A 19261-nucleotide genomic window follows, 5' to 3' on the forward strand; every position below is an offset into this window, starting at 1 on the left:
CTTCACTGAACGTTTTGCCCATCGAATTTTGTCGCCATTGGGGATTGTTTCGACAGAGGCGGAGTTGGCTTGCTCCCCTTTTTTGAATTTCGTGTTTTCCCCGAACCCTTTGAATGTTCCATGGTGCCTTGCGTCAGTTGTAACGAATTTGGTTCGACGGCGCAGTTTAGGCGCCATTTACAAGTTAGAGTTTTCGAGTCCGACAGTGTCTCGGGATGACAAGGAAGTGATTTTTTCCCCCGGATTGTGTTTGGATTAACGGATACTTTCGCCCAAACGTGATTTTGGACGGGTAGCGCAATTCTTGAGAGTTCGTGTCCATATCGTGGGAGGTAAATAATAGACGCTTGAGTCGGGAGGGATGATTCGGATCCGACTATTTGCTGAAAGCCGCAACGTTAATTCGAAACAGTGCTGCACTTTACAGCGGCTTTACTTGAGTTAGAACTTAACTTACTAGAACACACTAGTTAGCAGACTTGACGTTCTCTCCCAGTTGGTCCAGGCCGTGCCTTTTTAATTGCGTTTAATTTAAAAGTAGCTTTCGCACACTTGCACTTAAAAGTGATGTGGAACTTCACCGAAGGTACAAGCTAAACAGCTAATATTGTTAGCCATTAATGGGTACAGGTCAGCCCATAAAGCTGCTATATTAGCTTTGGCTTTTCTCTCCCCTATTACATCCACTGGTTAGCTACAGATGCTAACCTAGTATCAGAGGCGTAAACGATATCAAAATAGGCGCTTTGCTTCCACCGGTGATGCACCTGGTTAAACAAGTTAGTGCACATGTGTGACAGTCGTTACCTCCACATTGCGTTCATAAGAAAGCTACTTTTAGCCCGAGTTACAGCTAAGTTGGACGTGTGCAGAAGGCGAGTTGGGTTGCGCTGTCTCGACCACCGCCCCCGACATAGAAGTCGAAGGAATAAAGTTACCTTTCGCTAACATTGTCACTTGGAGACCATGTTCTATTTAGGGGGCTGCATCTTAGCGTAAATGGAAAGCAAGTTTTGGGGGGTTTATTTGCACATTAACCGTGCTGCATCGCGCTAGGCTGTAGCAGGATAACCATTGTGCGCATTAGGGGAAATATGTTTTCTATCTGACGTTACTTTAGGCTTATTTTTCCTTTCTCCCCCAACCAAACATGGCAAGGGTCATTGGCCGTCCAGCTTGTGACGCCCAAAATCAAACGCGAAATTCTGCAGGCGCAGAATGGTGCCAGAACCTTTTTCTCTTGCAGGAACTTTAGGATTGATGCGAGGAGAGCAGCTAATTCGCTGTAACCATCCAACAGATTGACAGCCGCGGTCGCTGCCTCCGTCGGGCTTTTTACGAGCTCTGCAGAACGAAAATATTCTTTTTGATTTGGTTACTTTAGCGTGTGTTTTAAACCTGATCATTGCCATGTGTAAATATACCAGCTAACAGATGGGCGGCAGTGAGATCTGACTGGCCATGAGTTAAGCCTGACAACAGCAAGCTTCGTGTAACCGACTAAAAGTGGACCCGGTAGATTAACTACACCAACCCCAATCACGGATGTTCTTTTTTTTGTGGTGGGGGGGCAACTTTAGATTTTTGAATCATGCCATCGAGGACGACTAAAGCCTCGACCGCCGCCGCCAAGCCAGGGGGGAAAGGGTCGCAGCCCCGGGATGACTCCGAGGACGAGCTGGATGTACCCCCCCCCAAGAAACCAACTCCAACGGCCCAGGAGGAGGCACCACCGACAACTGGCAAGTAACAAAGGCTGTTTTGGTGTCTGTGAATCTAAATAAGTTGTGTTCTCTCAATGGCGCCGCTCGTACTCCTTTAATGGTGGCGGCCAATTGAAACAGCTGGGAATCTTAATTTCTTACTTGAACCCTCGACGCGTTTGCAGAACGGCTTTTGTGTCGTGCGTGCCAGTCATCAATAAACGTCCTGTGCTTTTTGAGATGTTTTTGACACCGTCGAGTGCACTTCTTCGGATCTTCTCGTCAAACGAGGTAATTTGGACGAGCTAATGACGCGATTTCTTGATGCTAGACCCCCCCCCCCCCAAAAAAAAAAAAAGAAAAGAAATGTTGCTTGTCTTCATTCTCCTGACTTATTTATCCTCATTTCAAATTTTGTGGCTTATGGATGGACACAGATGAGCGCAGTGTCCTTTCTTTCTCGGGGAAATCGTCTTGTTCTTCCCGGGGAAACCTTTGCTGCAATAGCAAACAATCAGAATGATCATTTCCAAACAGCGACCGTTTAGTTTCTTAGCTCATGTGAGCACAATAGAATTATCGGATTTTTTTATTTATTTATTTGCACGCTGTGGTTGCATTGTGGGGCAACTATCTCGATGGGATGAACATTATTGGCATTAAACGAGGGTGTTTTTTTTCTAGCCGTCTAGTGTGAAGTTTGCGATCGAAATGTCCGCTTTGGTTATTTCTCATCGACGTAGTGAATGTGGCGCATCTAGCGACGCTTCTCGGAGCCTTTAGAATAACGTGGGCTTGCGCACAAGCGGCCATAGTCTGTTTTTCAATTGACTCCCCTTGTCAGAACAAAGAAAAATAACGCCTGTCAACTTGGGTTGGCTGTTTTAACTCGCTGCCCGGGTTTTTGTTTGTTTGTTTGGGTTTTTTTTTCCCTCCTCCCGCTCCTCTACCCCTCCCCCAACCCACCACCGACTGTCCCCAACCTGAAACGACTCGCTCGGAGGAATTAAAAAAGAAAGTTGTGCTTCTCTCTGTGCCACAGATGCGTCTCAGGGGCAAGCCGCCGAGGTCGATAGTCGAAGTTTGGAGGAGATTCTGGGCAGCATCCCTGCACCCCCGCCCCCAGCGATGACCAACGAAGCAGGCGCTCCCCGCTTGATGATCACACATTTAGTCAATCGCAACTTTAAATCTTATGCTGGGGAGCAGATTCTGGGGCCTTTTCACAAGGTACGACCAAACATGGTTACAAACCCTGGCTGGCAAATACTTTAGGCTGTTGTGTTCTACTCACACTTTCTGACTTTGGTTTTATTTCTGCTTTTATAACTTTTTTTTTTTTTGGTGCAATTGTGTGGCCTGGTGCAGTGGTGTCACAAGCTACAAAACTGTGTACAATGTTTTTTTAATTAATTTATTTATATTTTTAAATAAGGGGGGAAGCTCTCATCAGTCTTTTGAATTTTTGTGCCACTTATGTGGTGGTGTGTTTTTACCCTTTTCATGTCTTTTTCTTTTTTTAATAAATACATGTTACACGTACAGGGAATACATTTGCTTTTGTGTTGTTTATATTTTCTGTAATTTATATTTCTGTTTTTTCCTCTTTCCCAGCGCTTTTCTTGCATCATTGGTCCGAATGGAAGCGGAAAGTCCAATGTCATAGATTCAATGCTCTTTGTGTTTGGATACAGAGCTCAAAAGATAAGATCGAAAAAGCTCTCGGTTCTGATTCACAGTTCCGATAAACACAAAGATGTGGAGAGCTGTACCGTGGAAGTACATTTTCAAAAGATTATTGATAAGGTATAAGTGTATATGTCTTTATTTTGTCACAGCAGTTCACTCCACACACACCACATCTGTAGTAAAGTAATCAATGTGGAGGGCAGCTAAAGAGAGATTTCTCTCAGGGGAAGTTGAAGTTTAAAAACTTATATTTTACCTTGTTTATGAGGTGATATTGGTCTTATCTGATTGATGATATAGCTGAATCGGGCATTGACGGAATTCAAGGAAAATTAGTCAGAAAAACTAACAACACCCACTTACATGTGAAACTGTTGACTCGTGTGCTCAATTTCGAACCCTCTATTTAAAAATATTTTCTAAATGAGCCATTTAGTGACAGACTATTATGACTATTATCTGATTCTAGTGTGTGTGAGCAGTGAGATGAATAGGATTTATGAGATGGTATTTACACACAATGCTTTTGTATTTGTTATATTTTTTTAAAGGAGATATTAGTTTGCACATAACATATGTGAACTTGTTTTATTATTTTTTTAAATAACAAAATCAAGTTGGTAAAGTATTAAAGTCTTTAAAATACACCAAGTTTTTGTCTAGATGTTTTTAAAAATTTGAAAAATAATTTCAGAGGGGTGGTGTACTCAGCATAGAATTACACAAGAATTATTTTCAACATTGGTTAATTTCTATGTTGACCTCATCATAACATTTTTCTTATCTAATTTTATCTAGCATGATTTCATTTAGTATGCATGAATTAAAAATAGATCCAGCTATTGACAGTGTTTATTAAAAGTGTGGGTCGAGGCCTCTGTGGTGTACTTTTGAGCAACAGGTCTGTCCTTTTAAACAACAGAGGAGACTTTTTCTTAAATTTACCGTGTGCTCTGCTTATCTTGTTTTATCCAAATGATCCTCTGAACATGAGAAATATTTTGGGTTTCTCCTGAACTGTTCTGCTCTAAGCTCCTGTGTGTTTTCTGCCCCTCCCCCCTCTGAATCAGGAAGGAGATGACTACGAAGTCATCCCCAACAGCAAATTCTGTGTTTCCAGGACTGCCAACAAAGACAATTCCTCAGCCTACTATATCAATGGCAAGAAAGCCACGTTCAAAGAAGTGGGGGTTTTGCTGCGAAGCCATGGCATTGACCTGGACCACAACAGATTTCTGATCTTGCAGGTAATGGTGAATTTTCCTTGTTTTTTTTCTTTTTTCTCCCCCTCTACTTCTTACTCGGCTGAAGCTTGTGTGGGTGTGTGTTTGTGAATATTCCTCAAAGTGCAATAAAAAAAAAAGTGATGTCTTACTTGAGTTAAATCCAATCTGTCTGTGAGATTACCGGTAACCTGTTACACTGGCAGTGATGAGTCCCTTAGACTGCTATAGCAGCGCATCATGGTTTGTAACGATGTAGAAAAGGGTGCAAGCCATAATCTGCTGCTTTAGAATTTTAAGGAAAAAGGCGATCCATATAAAGTCCAGGCTGCAGCTGCTGTATTAGATTCTGTAGAGCTGGAAGCTGTTTGATAGGGTTGACCTGGTGATGGTGAGTGTTTGGACCTCCCTTCCTCTCCACCTCTCATGTACCTGCCACGCTTTAGCAGCACGTAAATATTGGTGTGTAATGTCAGACCTCAACCCCAATATTAGCAGTGCTGCTTCACTGTGGCTGGAACAAACACCTTCATTTCATGGCTTGTGTTTTTGCTTTTCTTCTGGGTTCCTGGGTATTTTTTATTTATCTTTTTAAAATCCTCTTGATTTTATTCATCTTGTATTATTGATTTATTTATTTATTTTTATTAGGACTCATACACCATATTGAGCTGACTGTTTTTTGGAGTTACACCCCTCCCTCATCTGAGTGTATGACATGTGTGACTTCTACATTATTGATGATTTGCAATGATAACTCATCTAAAGGCAGCTGCACAAAATGGCTGATGCATTTCATTATTTTTACAGTATCTGCTGGTTTCCAACTCACACTGTGGTTTGTGGTTAGATGGGTGATTACATGTGTCCTGCTGCATTTTTGTACGTGTGGATGACCTTTCTCACTATGGCTGGAGACTTTCATTTCAGCTATCTGCTCAGGACATGGCTGCATGACTAAAGAAGAGACTTTTCTAGAGCCATTAAAGGGCTTATGGGTCCGAATAAAACAGCCGGTTTAGTGAATTATTGAACACAGTAGAGAATAACATGGCTATGCTCCCACCCAGGCACTCATGTCTGATATGCAATAGTTGTTTTCCTAATATGAATTAAAGTAGGTGCATGTGAAGACAAATATAGTTACACTTTTTTTAAATTCTCTCATATCCACGTGCACTGTCAATTTAAGGTTTTACACTATTATATATTTTATTGGAATATCCGGCAAAGTGTACCGCACCTGGTTAAAAAAGAGGCTTTTGTCAGATTGAATTCTATTTATAACTTAAAGAATGGCCAGAATCTTACATAATGTTGTCTTTAATGTTTCTCTGCAACGCCAAGTATCCATATCAGTCTGCATGCCTGTATCAACAATATTTTTAGCATATTAGCGGCCACATACCTCACACAGGTCTGATAATGTTATCACACATTATGAATTGTGTTGTGTTTTTAACCGATTCCATGTCTCTTTATGTTGTTTTGGACTGTATGTAGGGCGAGGTGGAGCAGATCGCTATGATGAAACCTAAAGGTCAGACTGAACACGATGAGGGTATGCTGGAGTACCTCGAGGACATTATAGGCTCTTGTCGCCTTAAGGAGCCCATCCAAACGCTGTCCCGACGCATCGAACTACTGAATGAACAGAGAGGAGAGAAGGTGAGATGCTTTCATACATGATGGGTTACCAACTTTAGCACATGTCCTGAGTTCTTTTTTGATTTTATATTTAAATCTGAAAGATAAAAGGTTTTCCTGAAGGTGCATTGTCTGATATGAAGTTTGGTGTGATTTCCAGCTCAACCGAGTGAAGCTGGTGGAAAAGGAGAAGAATGCTTTAGAAGGAGAAAAAAACAAAGCTGTGGATTTCCTCACTCTGGAGAACGACATCTTCAGACACAAGAGTCGGCTCTGCCAGTATCACGTGTGAGTGCACCAGCACCTCTTTAAGACATGAAACCATATTATTTCTTTCCATTTCTGTGGACACTCGACAGGAGAGGTTGTGGCTTTTATATGCTATTCATGGTGTTTTGTGACAGGATTATGAGGGGGTTTTGTTTTTTTTCAATATTTTCCTCAGTCACGATCTACAGAAACGTGTGGTGGACAAAGAGGAAGAGAAGATGATGATTGTGGAGGACACAAAGGAACTGACAGAGAAAAACACAAAGATATCACAGGAAATCGAGAAAATGAACCAGGAGTTGAAAAACGTTGAGAAGTAAGGCATTTTGTCTCTTCTATTGATCAATTTAATGTGCGTTGGAAGTCTATTTGTATTTAAATGCAGTAATTTTGTGGTTGCCTGAAGAGTCAAAATAGTAGCTTAATTGTAGTTTAGGTTTGGAAAAGTGCTCTATAAAAGCAGCTGTGTTAATGTGTTTAAAAATTTAAAAAGTTACAAAAAGGACAGAAATACAAAATGGCAATAAGTATTTTTTGTCATTTTTTTGTTTGTATTAGATTTAGGAATATGCAAATATTTAAATCATAACTGAACTTTTCCTTTCATGATTCCCCGGTAATGAAAAGGCAATTCCCAACCACAAGATGTCTTTATTAGCCCCGTTGAGGATGCAGGGGCTTTATTGAAATAATTTTTCAGAACTTAATACAGGAACAAATTTGGGCTTGTTTTGAGTTTGCCACGGTGTAGCAGAATGCCCTCTTTGTGCCCCCAGAACTGCATCATCTGAGGCTAATTTAGGCAACACGGGAAGACAAATAAAAATGATATTTTAAGCTTTGGCAAACCCTCCTCGCTGTATGGTCATTTTTAACCTAACATCCTATTTTAAAGATGTGCTGAACCCACACAAATGTACTACTTACTTTTTTTTATTTTTTTTTATTTTTTTTTTTAAAGAAAAAGCCAACCTCAACTTGTTTAAAAGCTGTTTTTGTGCACATTTCAAGCATACGTTTAAAATTACACCATGGCAATCTAATCAGTTATGACTGGAGGAATGCTATAAAACCATTTAGCAAGCTGATGGTACATAGTGCACACAATGCACCTCTATATATGTGACTGGATAGGTCAGTGGTTTACACCACTGACTTTGGTGCAAAAGGTTATCGGTTTGAATCCAGGCGAGCAGGATTCGGCAAGGTTCAGTGTTCCTGGTGTCATACCGGCTCGGATGTGGCTGGGTCAACAAGGTCTCCGTCAGGAAACCAGGGTCAAATTGATGTTTTTTATTTATATATATATATATATATATATATATATATATACACTTTAAGTAGCCTTGATGTAGAGGGTTAATGTCTGAGCATTCATCCCCCCCCCCCCCCTTTCATCAATTGGCCACTGTACTTTGCTCAATCTATTTTAGTGCTGCTGCTGTTTGTACTACCGTTGCATTAAATGCCAGTTCTGTGTGTGATAAAAGCTTTTACAGCACGGTCTAACATGAACTGACACAGTTGGTCTCGACAGTGGTGCGATGTGCTGAAGTGATTAGTCAAACATTTGTCTTCCACTACAGCTATTTTACTTTGGCATTCTATATTCTATGATGTCACTGTGGTGCTTAGTCAGCCTTCCCAGTCATTTGTTCTACAGAGAAAGAAAGAGAAATACTTTCCCATAGACTTGAGTCAGAGTTCCACATGTTCTACATCAGACTGTTTCAACATTTTCAGGTGCATTGAGATCTACACATTTATTACCGTTTATATTGAGACAAGGGCTCGGATGGTGTCCACAAGACCCTTTTTGAGTACCACAGTTGCCTGCTGTTTCTAGTTTAGCTCTGTTTATTTTTAATTTGAACATTATTTATTAAGTTTGAAATAAAAATGTCTTTTAACCAGAAAACAAAATAAGCTGAACAAGTACATTGAGACCCAGAAAGAGAAGTTCACTCAGCTGGATCTGCAGGATGTTGAAGTGCGGGAAAAGATTAAACACTGCAAGAGCAAGAACAAAAAGCTGCAGAAGCAACTGGAGAAGGACAAAGAAAAGGTGTGTAGGCCTTTCAGCCGTCACCCACTCTCACACGATTGAGTTGCACCGACGTTTGTCAAGATTTTACACAAACTCCTTTATTAATTGTTATTGACTTGTAGAAGCACACATTTTACTTTATCAGTACGGTTAGATTTGGTGTCATTTGACTTTTTTAAAACCTTACATTCACGTTTAATAAAGGTTTAAATGTAGCTAATGATAACATCCCTTTGTTTTGGCATGAATACAGTTCCATTCTTTAACTGGCATATTGAAACATGGTCTTTAAAGCTAATGTTGACTTTTCTTGTAAATGTAGGTATTTTCCATCATTCTCTTCTTAAAACCATATTGGCTCCACCTATAGTGACGCTCTAGAAACGTCTTTGTCAGGGCCTCTGGGGAGCACTGTTCTGCTCTTTGGTTGTCAACAGTCAAATCCATATTTCTCAGTTGTGCCAATAGACTTGACTGTACACACAGCTGACTTGTTCCAGCCTTGATAAAAGCTTTCTAATTAAATATTATATATTTTTAAATCATTAACTAACACGTGATGGGGTCTTCTCCATGTTGCCTGTAACAAGCAGCTTTGTGGCATTTGGTGTGATGCTCAGTTATCTGGTGCTTCTGTCAGTTAGAAGAGGTGAGAGGTGTTCCTGCCAGTAGCGAGAAGGCCATTGCTGATGCAGCGGCTCGGAAGGAGGAGATGGAGAAGCAGAAAGTCAAAGAAGAGGAGAAACTGAAGGATGTGATGGAGAGTCTCAAAGAAGAGACCAGTGGATTGCAGCAGGACAAAGAGGTGTGTCTGATCTTTCTGCCTTGATTTGTCCGTCTCTGGATCTTCTACAGTTATTCTTCCCTCCTCACCTCCCAGTCTCAACTCTCCTCTTGCATTTTGTCCAGACCAGAGAGAAAGAGCTGATGGAGCTGAGCAAGGCCGTCAACGAGACACGCTCTCGTATGGATCTGGCTCAGTCGGAGCTCGACATCTATCTCAGTCGTCACAATAAGGCTGTGACACAGCTCAACTCTGCCAAGCAGACGCTTGAAACGACATCCAACACGCTGCGCGAACGCCGCGCTGCCATCAAGGACCTGCAAGTCAAAATACCCGAGATGGAAAAAGAGCTCAAGAAGGTAAAAACCTGCTGGGCTTGAAATGATCCTTTCTGCACGGTTGTGTCATGTTTCAACTTTGCCTGAGATGTTGTGTCTTTTTTTTCCTGAACAGGATGAGGATGAGCTTGGACAACTAGTGAAGTTAGATAATGAGACTCAGGAAGTTGTAAGGGAAATGAGGCAAAAAGTGGATGAGGCCAAGAGCTCTCTGTCTTCCAACCGCAGTCGAGGGAAGGTCCTGGATGCTCTGATGCAACAGAAGAAAACGGGCAGAATCCCTGGCATTTTGGGACGATTGGTAAAGACTAGTGTTATTAATATACACACACACAGCAGTTGAGCAGCTGATTATTTTGCTGTGAAATGTATTTTATTTTTAGTCCAAAGTGACCTCCAGGAGAGTCCATATTCAAGGTATCCTTGAATAAATTGTTGCCCTTGTAGGGAGACCTCGGAGCCATAGATGAGAAGTATGATGTAGCCATCTCCTCGAGTTGTGGTGCACTGGACAACATTGTGGTGGACACCATTGACACAGCTCAGAAATGTGTTACCTTCCTCAAAGAACAGAACATCGGCGTTGCCACCTTCATCGGACTGGACAAGGTACACACCCTCTGAGTTGTCATTAACTGGTATTTCGCAGTATGAATTGTGCTCTATGTTTTACTCTGTTATGCTCCTAATTGTGTTTGCACACCGAGTTAACTCACAGGATGAAGCAGCTCCGGTGGGTTATCAAACTAACCTCAAACACAGGCCAGGCATATTTCCACATTGACTTACTGTCTGAGTCTGTACTGGAGACAGAGTGGACTTAACCTCCCACTGAGTCATGATAAAATCATTACTTTTCCCTTCTCTTAAAAATCTGCACCACAGCCTAATTAAAAGTAGCAAAAAAGTTTACATCTGCATGGCTGGGTTAAATGTGGTTTTCAAGTCTGCCTTAACACTATCGTGACTGTAGGTGGCACTGTTCCTGTTGAGAATATACAGTAGAATAAATTCCCCGGTGATGCCATGCTGGCTGGTGTTGGATTGCTTGATTTATTTATTTATTTATTTTTCACCTGTGATCCATTTCCAGCTTTTGCCAGAGTTCATGTATGTGGATTAGAGATGTCGGTTATTCATCACGTGCTCACAGAATCTAAATAGTTACAGAACTGAGTTTATTCAAACTCGCTGTCGTTGTAGTAAAGATGAATACAAGATTTAGTTCTTTGTGATTTCCTTCCTCTGCTCAGATGAAAGTGTGGGAGAAGAACACGGCCCCTATCCACACCCCAGAGGAGAGTCCTCGCCTCTTTGACATGGTGCGAGTCAAGGATGAGAGCGTGCGACCAGCGTTCTACTTTGCTCTGCGGGACACTCTGGTGGCCCAGGACATGGAGCAGGCGACGAGGATCGCCTTCCAGAAGGACAGACGCTGGAGAGTGGTCACGCTGAAGGGACAGATTATTGAAATGGCTGGTAGGAACCTCCATTGGTCTCATGCTTACCTAACATTTTTCCCCTCTGCCTATTTATTCCTCTAAAATATAAACCTGTTTTTTTTTCCTGAACCCCAGGAACTATGACAGGAGGTGGAAGAGTGATGAAGGGCAGGATGGGCTCCTCCATTGCTGCTTCCCAAATCTCCCAGGCAGAGGTGAGAGCTGAATTAGTGTCTAAATGCTTCCAAAGAAAAGTTTCCAGACTAAATCACTGTCAATTTGTTTCTGAACTCGCGTATCAGATTCCATTTAGAACCATTTAAAATAATCTAAATTGTATCCATGTGATTGCCAACACTAAAATCTTACTCTGCTGTATCTAGCTTGACAGCATGGAGAAAAGGCTGAATGAGAAAGTGTCAAAGCTGCAGGGCTGCCATGAGAAGAAGCTGCAGCTAGAGGAGACCGTCCAGCGTCTGCAGCCACAGATGCGCGACATGAGGAACACCCTGGAAAAATACACCAAGAGCATGACTGTACAGCACATGTCTCCTTTCATCTTAACTGGTTTTGTGATGTAAAGCACATATCATCTATTATCCAGAGCCAGCAACAAAACATGAGCCTTTTCTTCCAGAGTCTAGCTGACCAGGAGACTCACTTGAAACTTCAAATCAAAGAACTTGAGGCCAACGTTTTGGCCTCAGCCCCAGACAAGAGCAAGCAGAAACAGATGGAAAAAAGCCTGGAGGCTTTTAAAAAAGGTAGGGTCCTCCGATCAGTGGCGAGGACAACGGCTGTCGCAGCTTTGTATCAGTCCAGCGTGAGCGGTTGTGGGAGTGGACACTGGTTTCAGAGAGAAACTGAGAGAAGGGCAACCCTAACCCTAGCTCTTAACTATTTCTGCCTGAAAAATCAGGTTTTAGTGGCCTATAAAGAAACAAGACAACATTTCTGACAAGAATTCAGTCACCACACTGTCCTGTAAGCTGTGCTAATCAAACAGTAACTTTCTAAAGATAATCTGTAAGAACTAAACAGAATTTAATGTTTTAGAGTTGCAGGTTGTATTAAAACTTGTTTGCATAAATAATGTTACACGTGATGAAATGGTGTCGTGTTTGGCTTCTTTTCAGACTATGAGGCTGCATCCAGTAAAGCAGGGAAGGTGGAAAATGAGGTGAAAAGGCTCCACAACCTGATTGTGGACATCAACAGTTGCAAACTAAAGGCTCAGCAGGACAAGCTGGACAAAATCAACAAGGCCCTAGACGAATGTTCTTCTATCATAACGAAGGCACAAGTGGCCATAAAGACAGCTGACCGGTGAGGACATGATGCATTTGTAACCTATGTTTTCTCCCACTCTTGCACAAATGAGGCCCAACGACCGTGTGTCTCTTGTCTGTGCAGCAACCTGAAGAAGTGTGAGGAGAGCGTGACCCGTGTGCAGGCTGAGCTGGAGGAGAACCAGAAGTCCATGGCAGAGCTCACAGAACAGCTGAAGAAGCTGGAAGATGAAGCAGGAGAGGTCATGCAGGCCTGCCAAGAGTCCGAGGTTGGCTCCTCCTTCTGATATTCCTACTTATTTAGATTTGTTTTCCTCAATTGTCCCTAATGCTGTGTATTTTGTCATCCGTAGGCCTCCCTTCCTGAGGTGCAGGAGCAGTATCAAGGGGTGCTGAAGGAGATAAAGGCTCTCCAGCAGCAGGAGCACGCGCTGCAAGAGGAGTCCCTCAGTGTCCGGCTGCGGGTCGAGCAGATCGAGACCACCATAACTGAACACAAAAACAAGATTAAACACTGGCAGAAGGAGGTTTGTCTCGTACCACACGCCCGCTGATGCAGCTGGCTCATTTGAGAGGTGCTGTCAACGGATGTTACATTTATTCTTGTTGGTGTTCTTCAGGCCAGTAAGCTCTCCCTTCACACCATCGAGGACAATCCAGCAGAGGAGCTTCCTGTGCTGACGCCTGCGGAACTGGACCAAATCAAAGATGCCAACGTGATCATCAACAAGATGATCACGTTGGAGACCCAGAGTTCCCAGATGAACCCCAACCTGGGGGCCATTGCCGAGTACAGGAAGAAGGTGCGTGATGATAAACAAGCCTGCGGTTTCAAAAGTGTTGCAAGCCTAAATCTGGGGCGTGGGGTGCGTTCAGGAGGAGCTGTACCTGCAGAGGGTGGCTCAGCTGGACCAGATCACCACCGAGAGGGACAAGTTTAAATGTGCCTACGAGGACCTGCGCAAACAGCGTCTCAATGAGTTCATGACGGGCTTCAACATGATCACCAACAAACTGAAGGAGAACTACCAGATGCTCACCCTGGGTGGTGATGCAGAGTTGGAGCTGGTGGACAGTTTGGACCCCTTCTCTGAGGGCATCATGTTCAGGTTTGAGGCAGCGCCATAGACCTGTTGGGTTCGTCGCTCCTTGGCCTGAGCTCAGAACTTCTGTTCATTTTTAGTGTCCGTCCCCCAAAGAAGAGCTGGAAAAAGATCTTCAACCTGTCGGGAGGAGAGAAGACCCTCAGCTCCCTGGCTCTGGTGTTTGCTCTGCACCACTACAAACCCACGCCGCTCTACTTCATGGACGAGATCGATGCTGCACTAGACTTCAAAAATGTCTCCATTGTCGCTTGTTACATCTACGTGAGTGTGCTGAGGCTTCAAGACGGGGTGGGATGATCTGAAGACGGGGTGTTAAACGTCTCTGGGTATGTTTGTCTCTGCAGGAACAAACGAAGAATGCTCAGTTCATCATCATCTCGCTGAGGAACAACATGTTTGAGATCGCTGATCGTCTCATCGGCATCTACAAAACTCACAACACCACCAAGAGCGTTGGGATCAACCCCAAGACCATCGTGTTCAAGGAGCACGATGCCATCACCGCCTGAGCTCAGTCTCGGCTAAACCTGCCCGGTTCCTTCTGCATCCAGCTCTTTTTCACATTATAAATATTTTTTTAATCATTCTTCAGAAGAAAATGCTGCTATCCATTTTATCAAAAAAAAAAAAACCCAAATCAATAAATATTTTTTTGGAAAAGACTGACACATCTGTCACTTCCAATCCGCGGCTCTTTAGCGCCGCCCTAGTGGCTCCCTGGAGCTTTTTCAAAAATATTAAAATGGGAAAAGATGGCGTGAATATATTTTTTGTTTTAATATCATTTCTGTTGGAGGAAAAAGCACCATCGTGCAGCACAGTACGTGGAGCGTCATTCTCTCCAGGACGCACTGCAGGGAAAATAAACATTTAATCCTGAATGCTCATTATGGATTTGTTGCCTACTTATCATTTTGAAAGTAGGCTAATATAGACACTTACAGCATACGTTGCCTTCATAATAAGGCTTATGTAAAGCTTTTAATTTTTTGTGGCTCCAGGCAGATTTGTTTTTTGGTCCAATATGGCTCTTTCAACATTTTGGGTTGCTGACCCGTTTTAGTGTATTAGGTGGGGGAAAGGTAAATTAATTCTATAAATGTTAAATTCTAAAAAAAATAAAAAATTTCAATCTAAGGAATTATATATAGGGATGGTGACCAGAACTCTCCAGGAAATCTCACTGAATGATGATTAATACCGAGTTGAAATGTCCTTAAACAAGTTTGAATTGCATTTACATGCTGTCAAGTGCTTATTTTATTAATTTGACCCAACAATGTCTTAAGTGGAGCTGCCATGGTAAACGTTACCTGATGTGGGCGGGGACTCACTGTTGAGACCACGCCCGTTCGACCAACCTCCGAGGCAGGTTGACGCCATGCCTCCATGGTTTTCCGCCGCCCCTGGACCGCTTACTGGGTCACTAATGAAATAAGTCCTCACACAATAACGAGACATTACGTTTTACATTCACATCTTATTTGCCGCCATTGAATGTAAGGTCACTAGATTTGCATGACCGTTGATCACTCCATTATAAGGTGAGAGAAATTGGTGGACATGCTTTTATTAATAATTTTACCCCCTCTTCAGGTTTAGGTTTTCCATAATCCTTTAGTACAAAGAAATGCAATAGTTGAATTACCAGTGTGTCTGACTAGTTTATCTAATGGATGGACAGTAATCTTATTACCTTATGGAAAACAGTCTGGTTTGAAGATGTGTTTGAAGTACTGTGATTCGTGTTAGCCACACTCAAACTGGCACAAATTGGAATTATAAATCCTACAAGAATTCTAAGCATAAGAAATTTATTTATTAAAAAAAACACAATTTTAGAAAAATTGCAACCATTTAAAGTCCTCTGGTATTTACAGACATGTATCCAAACAACATTCTTTTCACACTTTAATTCCAGAAATTAGATTTTCTTCGCACTCAGAACCAATATCCTTAGAAAGGCTTCGGACTCCGTGTTCCCTTGAAAATAAAACAGTCAGCCTACTTGATCACGCTAGAATTGATAGTTGCGGCGTGCTGGTTAGAGAAGCAGCCGGAGAGAAACCTGATCTCTGGAGTCAGAGCGCCCTTCACAGACCTCTGTAAGGAGATCCACGTGCACGCGCGCCGCTGAAAACTGACCGCTAACTAAAAGGTCAACTGCAGGTTCAGACTTGAATATTTCGAAACTCAACACACACCTTTTAAATATGAAAGAGTTCCGTAACGCCCAATGAATGAACAGCTTCCTTAAAAAGGCAGTTGAAGATTTACAGCTACGTAATCTGATTTTCTATTCTTACTCAACCGTTAATAAATCGTTCTTTCGCCTGCTGCGAGTCGGGAACTCCTTCGACAGACGTCACCTTCCTGAAACAAAGTCCGTTTCAGCAAAAGACGCGAGGAAGCATCATGTCGGAGTCAGAGAATCCAATAAAAGAGCCAGATGCTGGATGCTTTTTTGGCCCACGGCGGACAGATAAGAGCCCCATATTTCTACGTGGGACCCGATCGTGGCGTACAGGGCCTGAGCCGTGCCACAGAGGCACGCCATGGTCTCGCCGCTCAGGCTGTGCGCCAGTGAAATCCTCCCGTCCAGGTTGGCCCACAGCAGCCCCAGCAGCAGCAGCCCCAGTAAAGGCACAGCCCACAGCTTGCTGTGCTGGTCCTGGTCCTGGCCCTGGCTGTCGGGCTCACCCCCGCCTGTTTCAGCTTCCACAGCAGCGCCGATGCTGCCACATCTGGCACAGCAGCACACTTTAGGGACAGGAGCGTCCTCCAGACCCTGGATGCTGACGGAGGCCCAATGCTGCTGCAGGAAGTCGGCTGCTCGCGGCGTCAGGGACATATTTACCACTGAGGGCAGGGGGCAGGCGGTGAACTCCTCCACCCTCTCTCTGAACAGATGCACCTTCTCCAGGAAGACCAGGGGAGATTCTTCCTCCTCTACTAATGACCCAAAGGACACCAAGTCCAGCTGTTCTTCCTGTGGAAAATAGTGTCATGTGGTCCATCGACAGCAAAGATACACGATAGAAAACACACCCAGAGCTTAAACATGATTACACACACCTGTAGCTCCTTCACTTTGTGGATGAGAGGATCATAGGCCCGGCACACTTCCCCAGCAGCTTTATCCAGCGCATCCAAGCAGGCCCGTCTCTTCTTGGCCAGCACCACTTCCAGGGAATGAAAGTACTGACTGACGTTGTGTCGGTCCTGCCTCAGCAGATCCTCACAACGGGCCTTCTCCTGTTCCAGCTGTTCCCCGAGCTCACATACCTGAACACAGCACGAGGAGGGTTTGTTCTCCGGGAACACTGTTTTTCCACAGCTGCCACATTAACGCGCTTCACCACCTGCGCCCATCTGCTCTCAGAGAGTTTGGCCAGCAGTAGCGACGGGGTCCGTTTTTCTCGGGTGAATGCCGCCTGCAGGTCATCTATGGGGTGTCCCTGGTGCTGCCCGACAGTCAGACACAGGCCACAAATGAGCTGTCGATCCTGGATACAATACATGTTGAGGGGCTGCCTGTGATGCTCCTGGCAGGAAGGAGGCCGTGGCTCGTTGTCACTCTGGTACTGAGACAAAAGGTCAAAAGGTGGAAGGACCAGCATCCATGGAAACAAAGGATCAATAATCAAAGGGTGGATATTCTGAGACTCGTCCCTACTTTCTCAATGATGGCTCGCAGGGACACGTTAGAGGGCAGAGCTTCCACACCCGTCGGAGGCAGTTCCACCATGCTGCGACAGTTGGGGCATTTCAGAGGCAGGCGGAGAGGACGCCAGATGGAATAGTTGTTGGACACTTGGAGCAAGTTGTCCAGGCAAGTCTTACAGAAGGTGTGCGAGCAGGGCAGGACTCGCGGGTCCGAGAAGAGAGAGTAGCACACGGAGCAGGTCAGGTCTTCCTCCAGGGTTTCCATGGTGGAGAGGGCGTCTACGGAAGATCTGTCAGAACAGGATGGATAAAAAAGGTAATGTTGCAACTGCTAGAGGTCGATTTTAACCTCTTCATGATGTGATCTCAATACACAACAATCGTGACAGATTTAGGTAATAGAAGTACGATTCTTTTATTATGATTATTTTGGGGAATGGTTGGACCAAATCTCGTCCACCCCTGAGACAATAGAAACCAGCTTGCACGATCAGTCAACCGATTGTTCACCATTTAAATCAATTGTCTCAGATAATTGTCTCAGTAAAAACAGCAACTAAGCTGTAGTTCTTCAAGTTAATGCAAACACGGTTGGCAAGGGTTTTGAAGGCTTTGTTAGTTTGATTTTTTTTTTTTTTTAAGAAAATTTAAATGCTGGATTACATCTTGACGTGGTAGTAAAAAACACTTAGCGGACTTTTCAATTTATTGTTTAGACTCAAGTTCAAAGCCCCAATCCCGCGCGCAGTTACGTCACTGCTACATTTTTGGTAGATCCACGCGCGTTTTGGTTTTAACTTTTACACGTTTTAGGTTAACGTTTTAGTAATCCTTCATGGGAAACGGTTTAACTTACCGACTCTGCTCAGTCAGACGTTGTTTTTGCCAAAGCTGCTCCCATTTCCTTATACACTTCGTGCTGCGTTCACTGTCTTCTGTATAAACCGAATGTCGTTGCGGTGAAAGAAATGCACAATAAGGGCGACGTGTAATAGACTGGATAGAATTACACCATTCAAATACTTGGAAAATTTCACATTTATAATACCCTGCTCGCAACTTTATTTGAAATTAATATTACTTTGGCTTTATTAATTGTGAATTTTCTGATAGTCATGAATTTGTCGCGCATGTCCTGAAGTGCGCATGCCCTGAAGTGCGCATGCGTATAAACGGCCCAGCTCGCGCCTCGATTTGAATTCGTTTTAGGAAAATACATCGATTGTTCTGGAAGACAAAAGGAACATTTTAAGTTTAAATCATATAAACGAATTCATGACCATAACCATTTATCAGTTTCAATCACTGCTTGAAATGCCAAGAAAAGATTCACTGAGCTTTTTTTCATTCAATTCCAAGTCAGCCAAAATACAGTTCTACGTAATACTATTTATTAGCACTTGGGGCAAATATTCTCTATTTTAAAGCTTGTAGGATTTCGGAATTTAATATAGATCTGTAGAGCACATTATCGATTATGCTCTGGTGACGCTGCAACCATTTCTGAATATATTTGAACATCCTGCCTGAGAATGTTGCAGACACTCAGGTCAGATCCCAGGGCAGGCAGGGTGCTCGGGGCCCTCAGGAGACCACCAGGAGCAGAGCGCAGCATGGCCTGAAGGAGAATGAACAGGACTCCACCTAAAGATGTTGCCAGTTTACTCCAGCACTTAAAGTGCGCAGGTCAATAATTCTTTTGTGGCTGAGATAGTGGCTTTTGATAGATGGCAAAAGGCACTATAATTAAAAAAAAAAAAAAAAAAAAAAGTCAGTCAAAGCTTGTCTGTCATTTAAAGGCTTCAAACTTCTAACCCAGTGGAAGTGATACAGCATTTCAATGGGGGGGGGGGCAGCCTGAAAACCATTGTTAGAAAGTTACTGGCTTTTAAATGAGATGTGACTGTTTAACCAAGATGAGATGTCAAAACAAAAAGTTACCATACCATAATTCATGAACTCTGAAGAAAATTAAGTTTCACTCGCAGTACTCACAAACAGACCCCCCCCCCCCCCCCCCAACCTTCCCCGACACACACACGCACACACACTCCTGA

General features: G+C 43.3%; 2 protein-coding genes and 1 non-coding gene across 5 annotated transcripts; 2 read left to right on the forward strand and 1 right to left on the reverse strand.

The window, feature by feature from the left end:
* Positions 1–147: 147 nt before the first annotated feature.
* smc4 (structural maintenance of chromosomes 4) lies at positions 148–14169 on the forward strand. 3 transcript variants are annotated; one of them, XM_029843223.1, is made up of 24 exons: positions 148–332; positions 1581–1742; positions 2746–2933; positions 3318–3509; positions 4463–4639; positions 6119–6283; positions 6423–6550; positions 6708–6848; positions 8447–8597; positions 9220–9384; positions 9489–9722; positions 9817–10002; positions 10149–10310; positions 10955–11180; positions 11279–11358; positions 11527–11679; positions 11781–11907; positions 12280–12469; positions 12557–12701; positions 12786–12959; positions 13053–13235; positions 13309–13541; positions 13616–13799; positions 13883–14169. In XM_029843223.1, exons 2-24 carry the CDS (start codon positions 1592–1594, stop codon positions 14045–14047), a joined length of 3900 nt encoding a protein of 1299 aa, XP_029699083.1. In that variant the 5' UTR covers positions 148–332; positions 1581–1591; the 3' UTR covers positions 14048–14169.
* Positions 4825–4919, forward strand: mir15b (microRNA mir-15b). The gene has a single exon (NR_105390.1). It is a non-coding gene; the product is annotated as a microRNA mir-15b (primary transcript).
* Positions 14170–15335: 1166 nt separating the features above from the next.
* Positions 15336–18355, reverse strand: trim59 (tripartite motif containing 59). The gene is made up of 5 exons (XM_003968402.3): positions 18061–18355; positions 17215–17494; positions 16901–17122; positions 16614–16823; positions 15336–16527 (listed from the first exon to the last, which is right to left on the reverse strand). Exons 2-5 carry the CDS (start codon positions 17467–17469, stop codon positions 15952–15954), a joined length of 1263 nt encoding a protein of 420 aa, XP_003968451.1. The 5' UTR covers positions 17470–17494; positions 18061–18355; the 3' UTR covers positions 15336–15951.
* Positions 18356–19261: the final 906 nt, after the last annotated feature.

This window comes from Takifugu rubripes, chromosome 11 (assembly GCF_901000725.2).
Source record: "Takifugu rubripes chromosome 11, fTakRub1.2, whole genome shotgun sequence".
In the NCBI taxonomy this organism is placed as follows: Eukaryota; Metazoa; Chordata; class Actinopteri; order Tetraodontiformes; family Tetraodontidae; genus Takifugu; species Takifugu rubripes.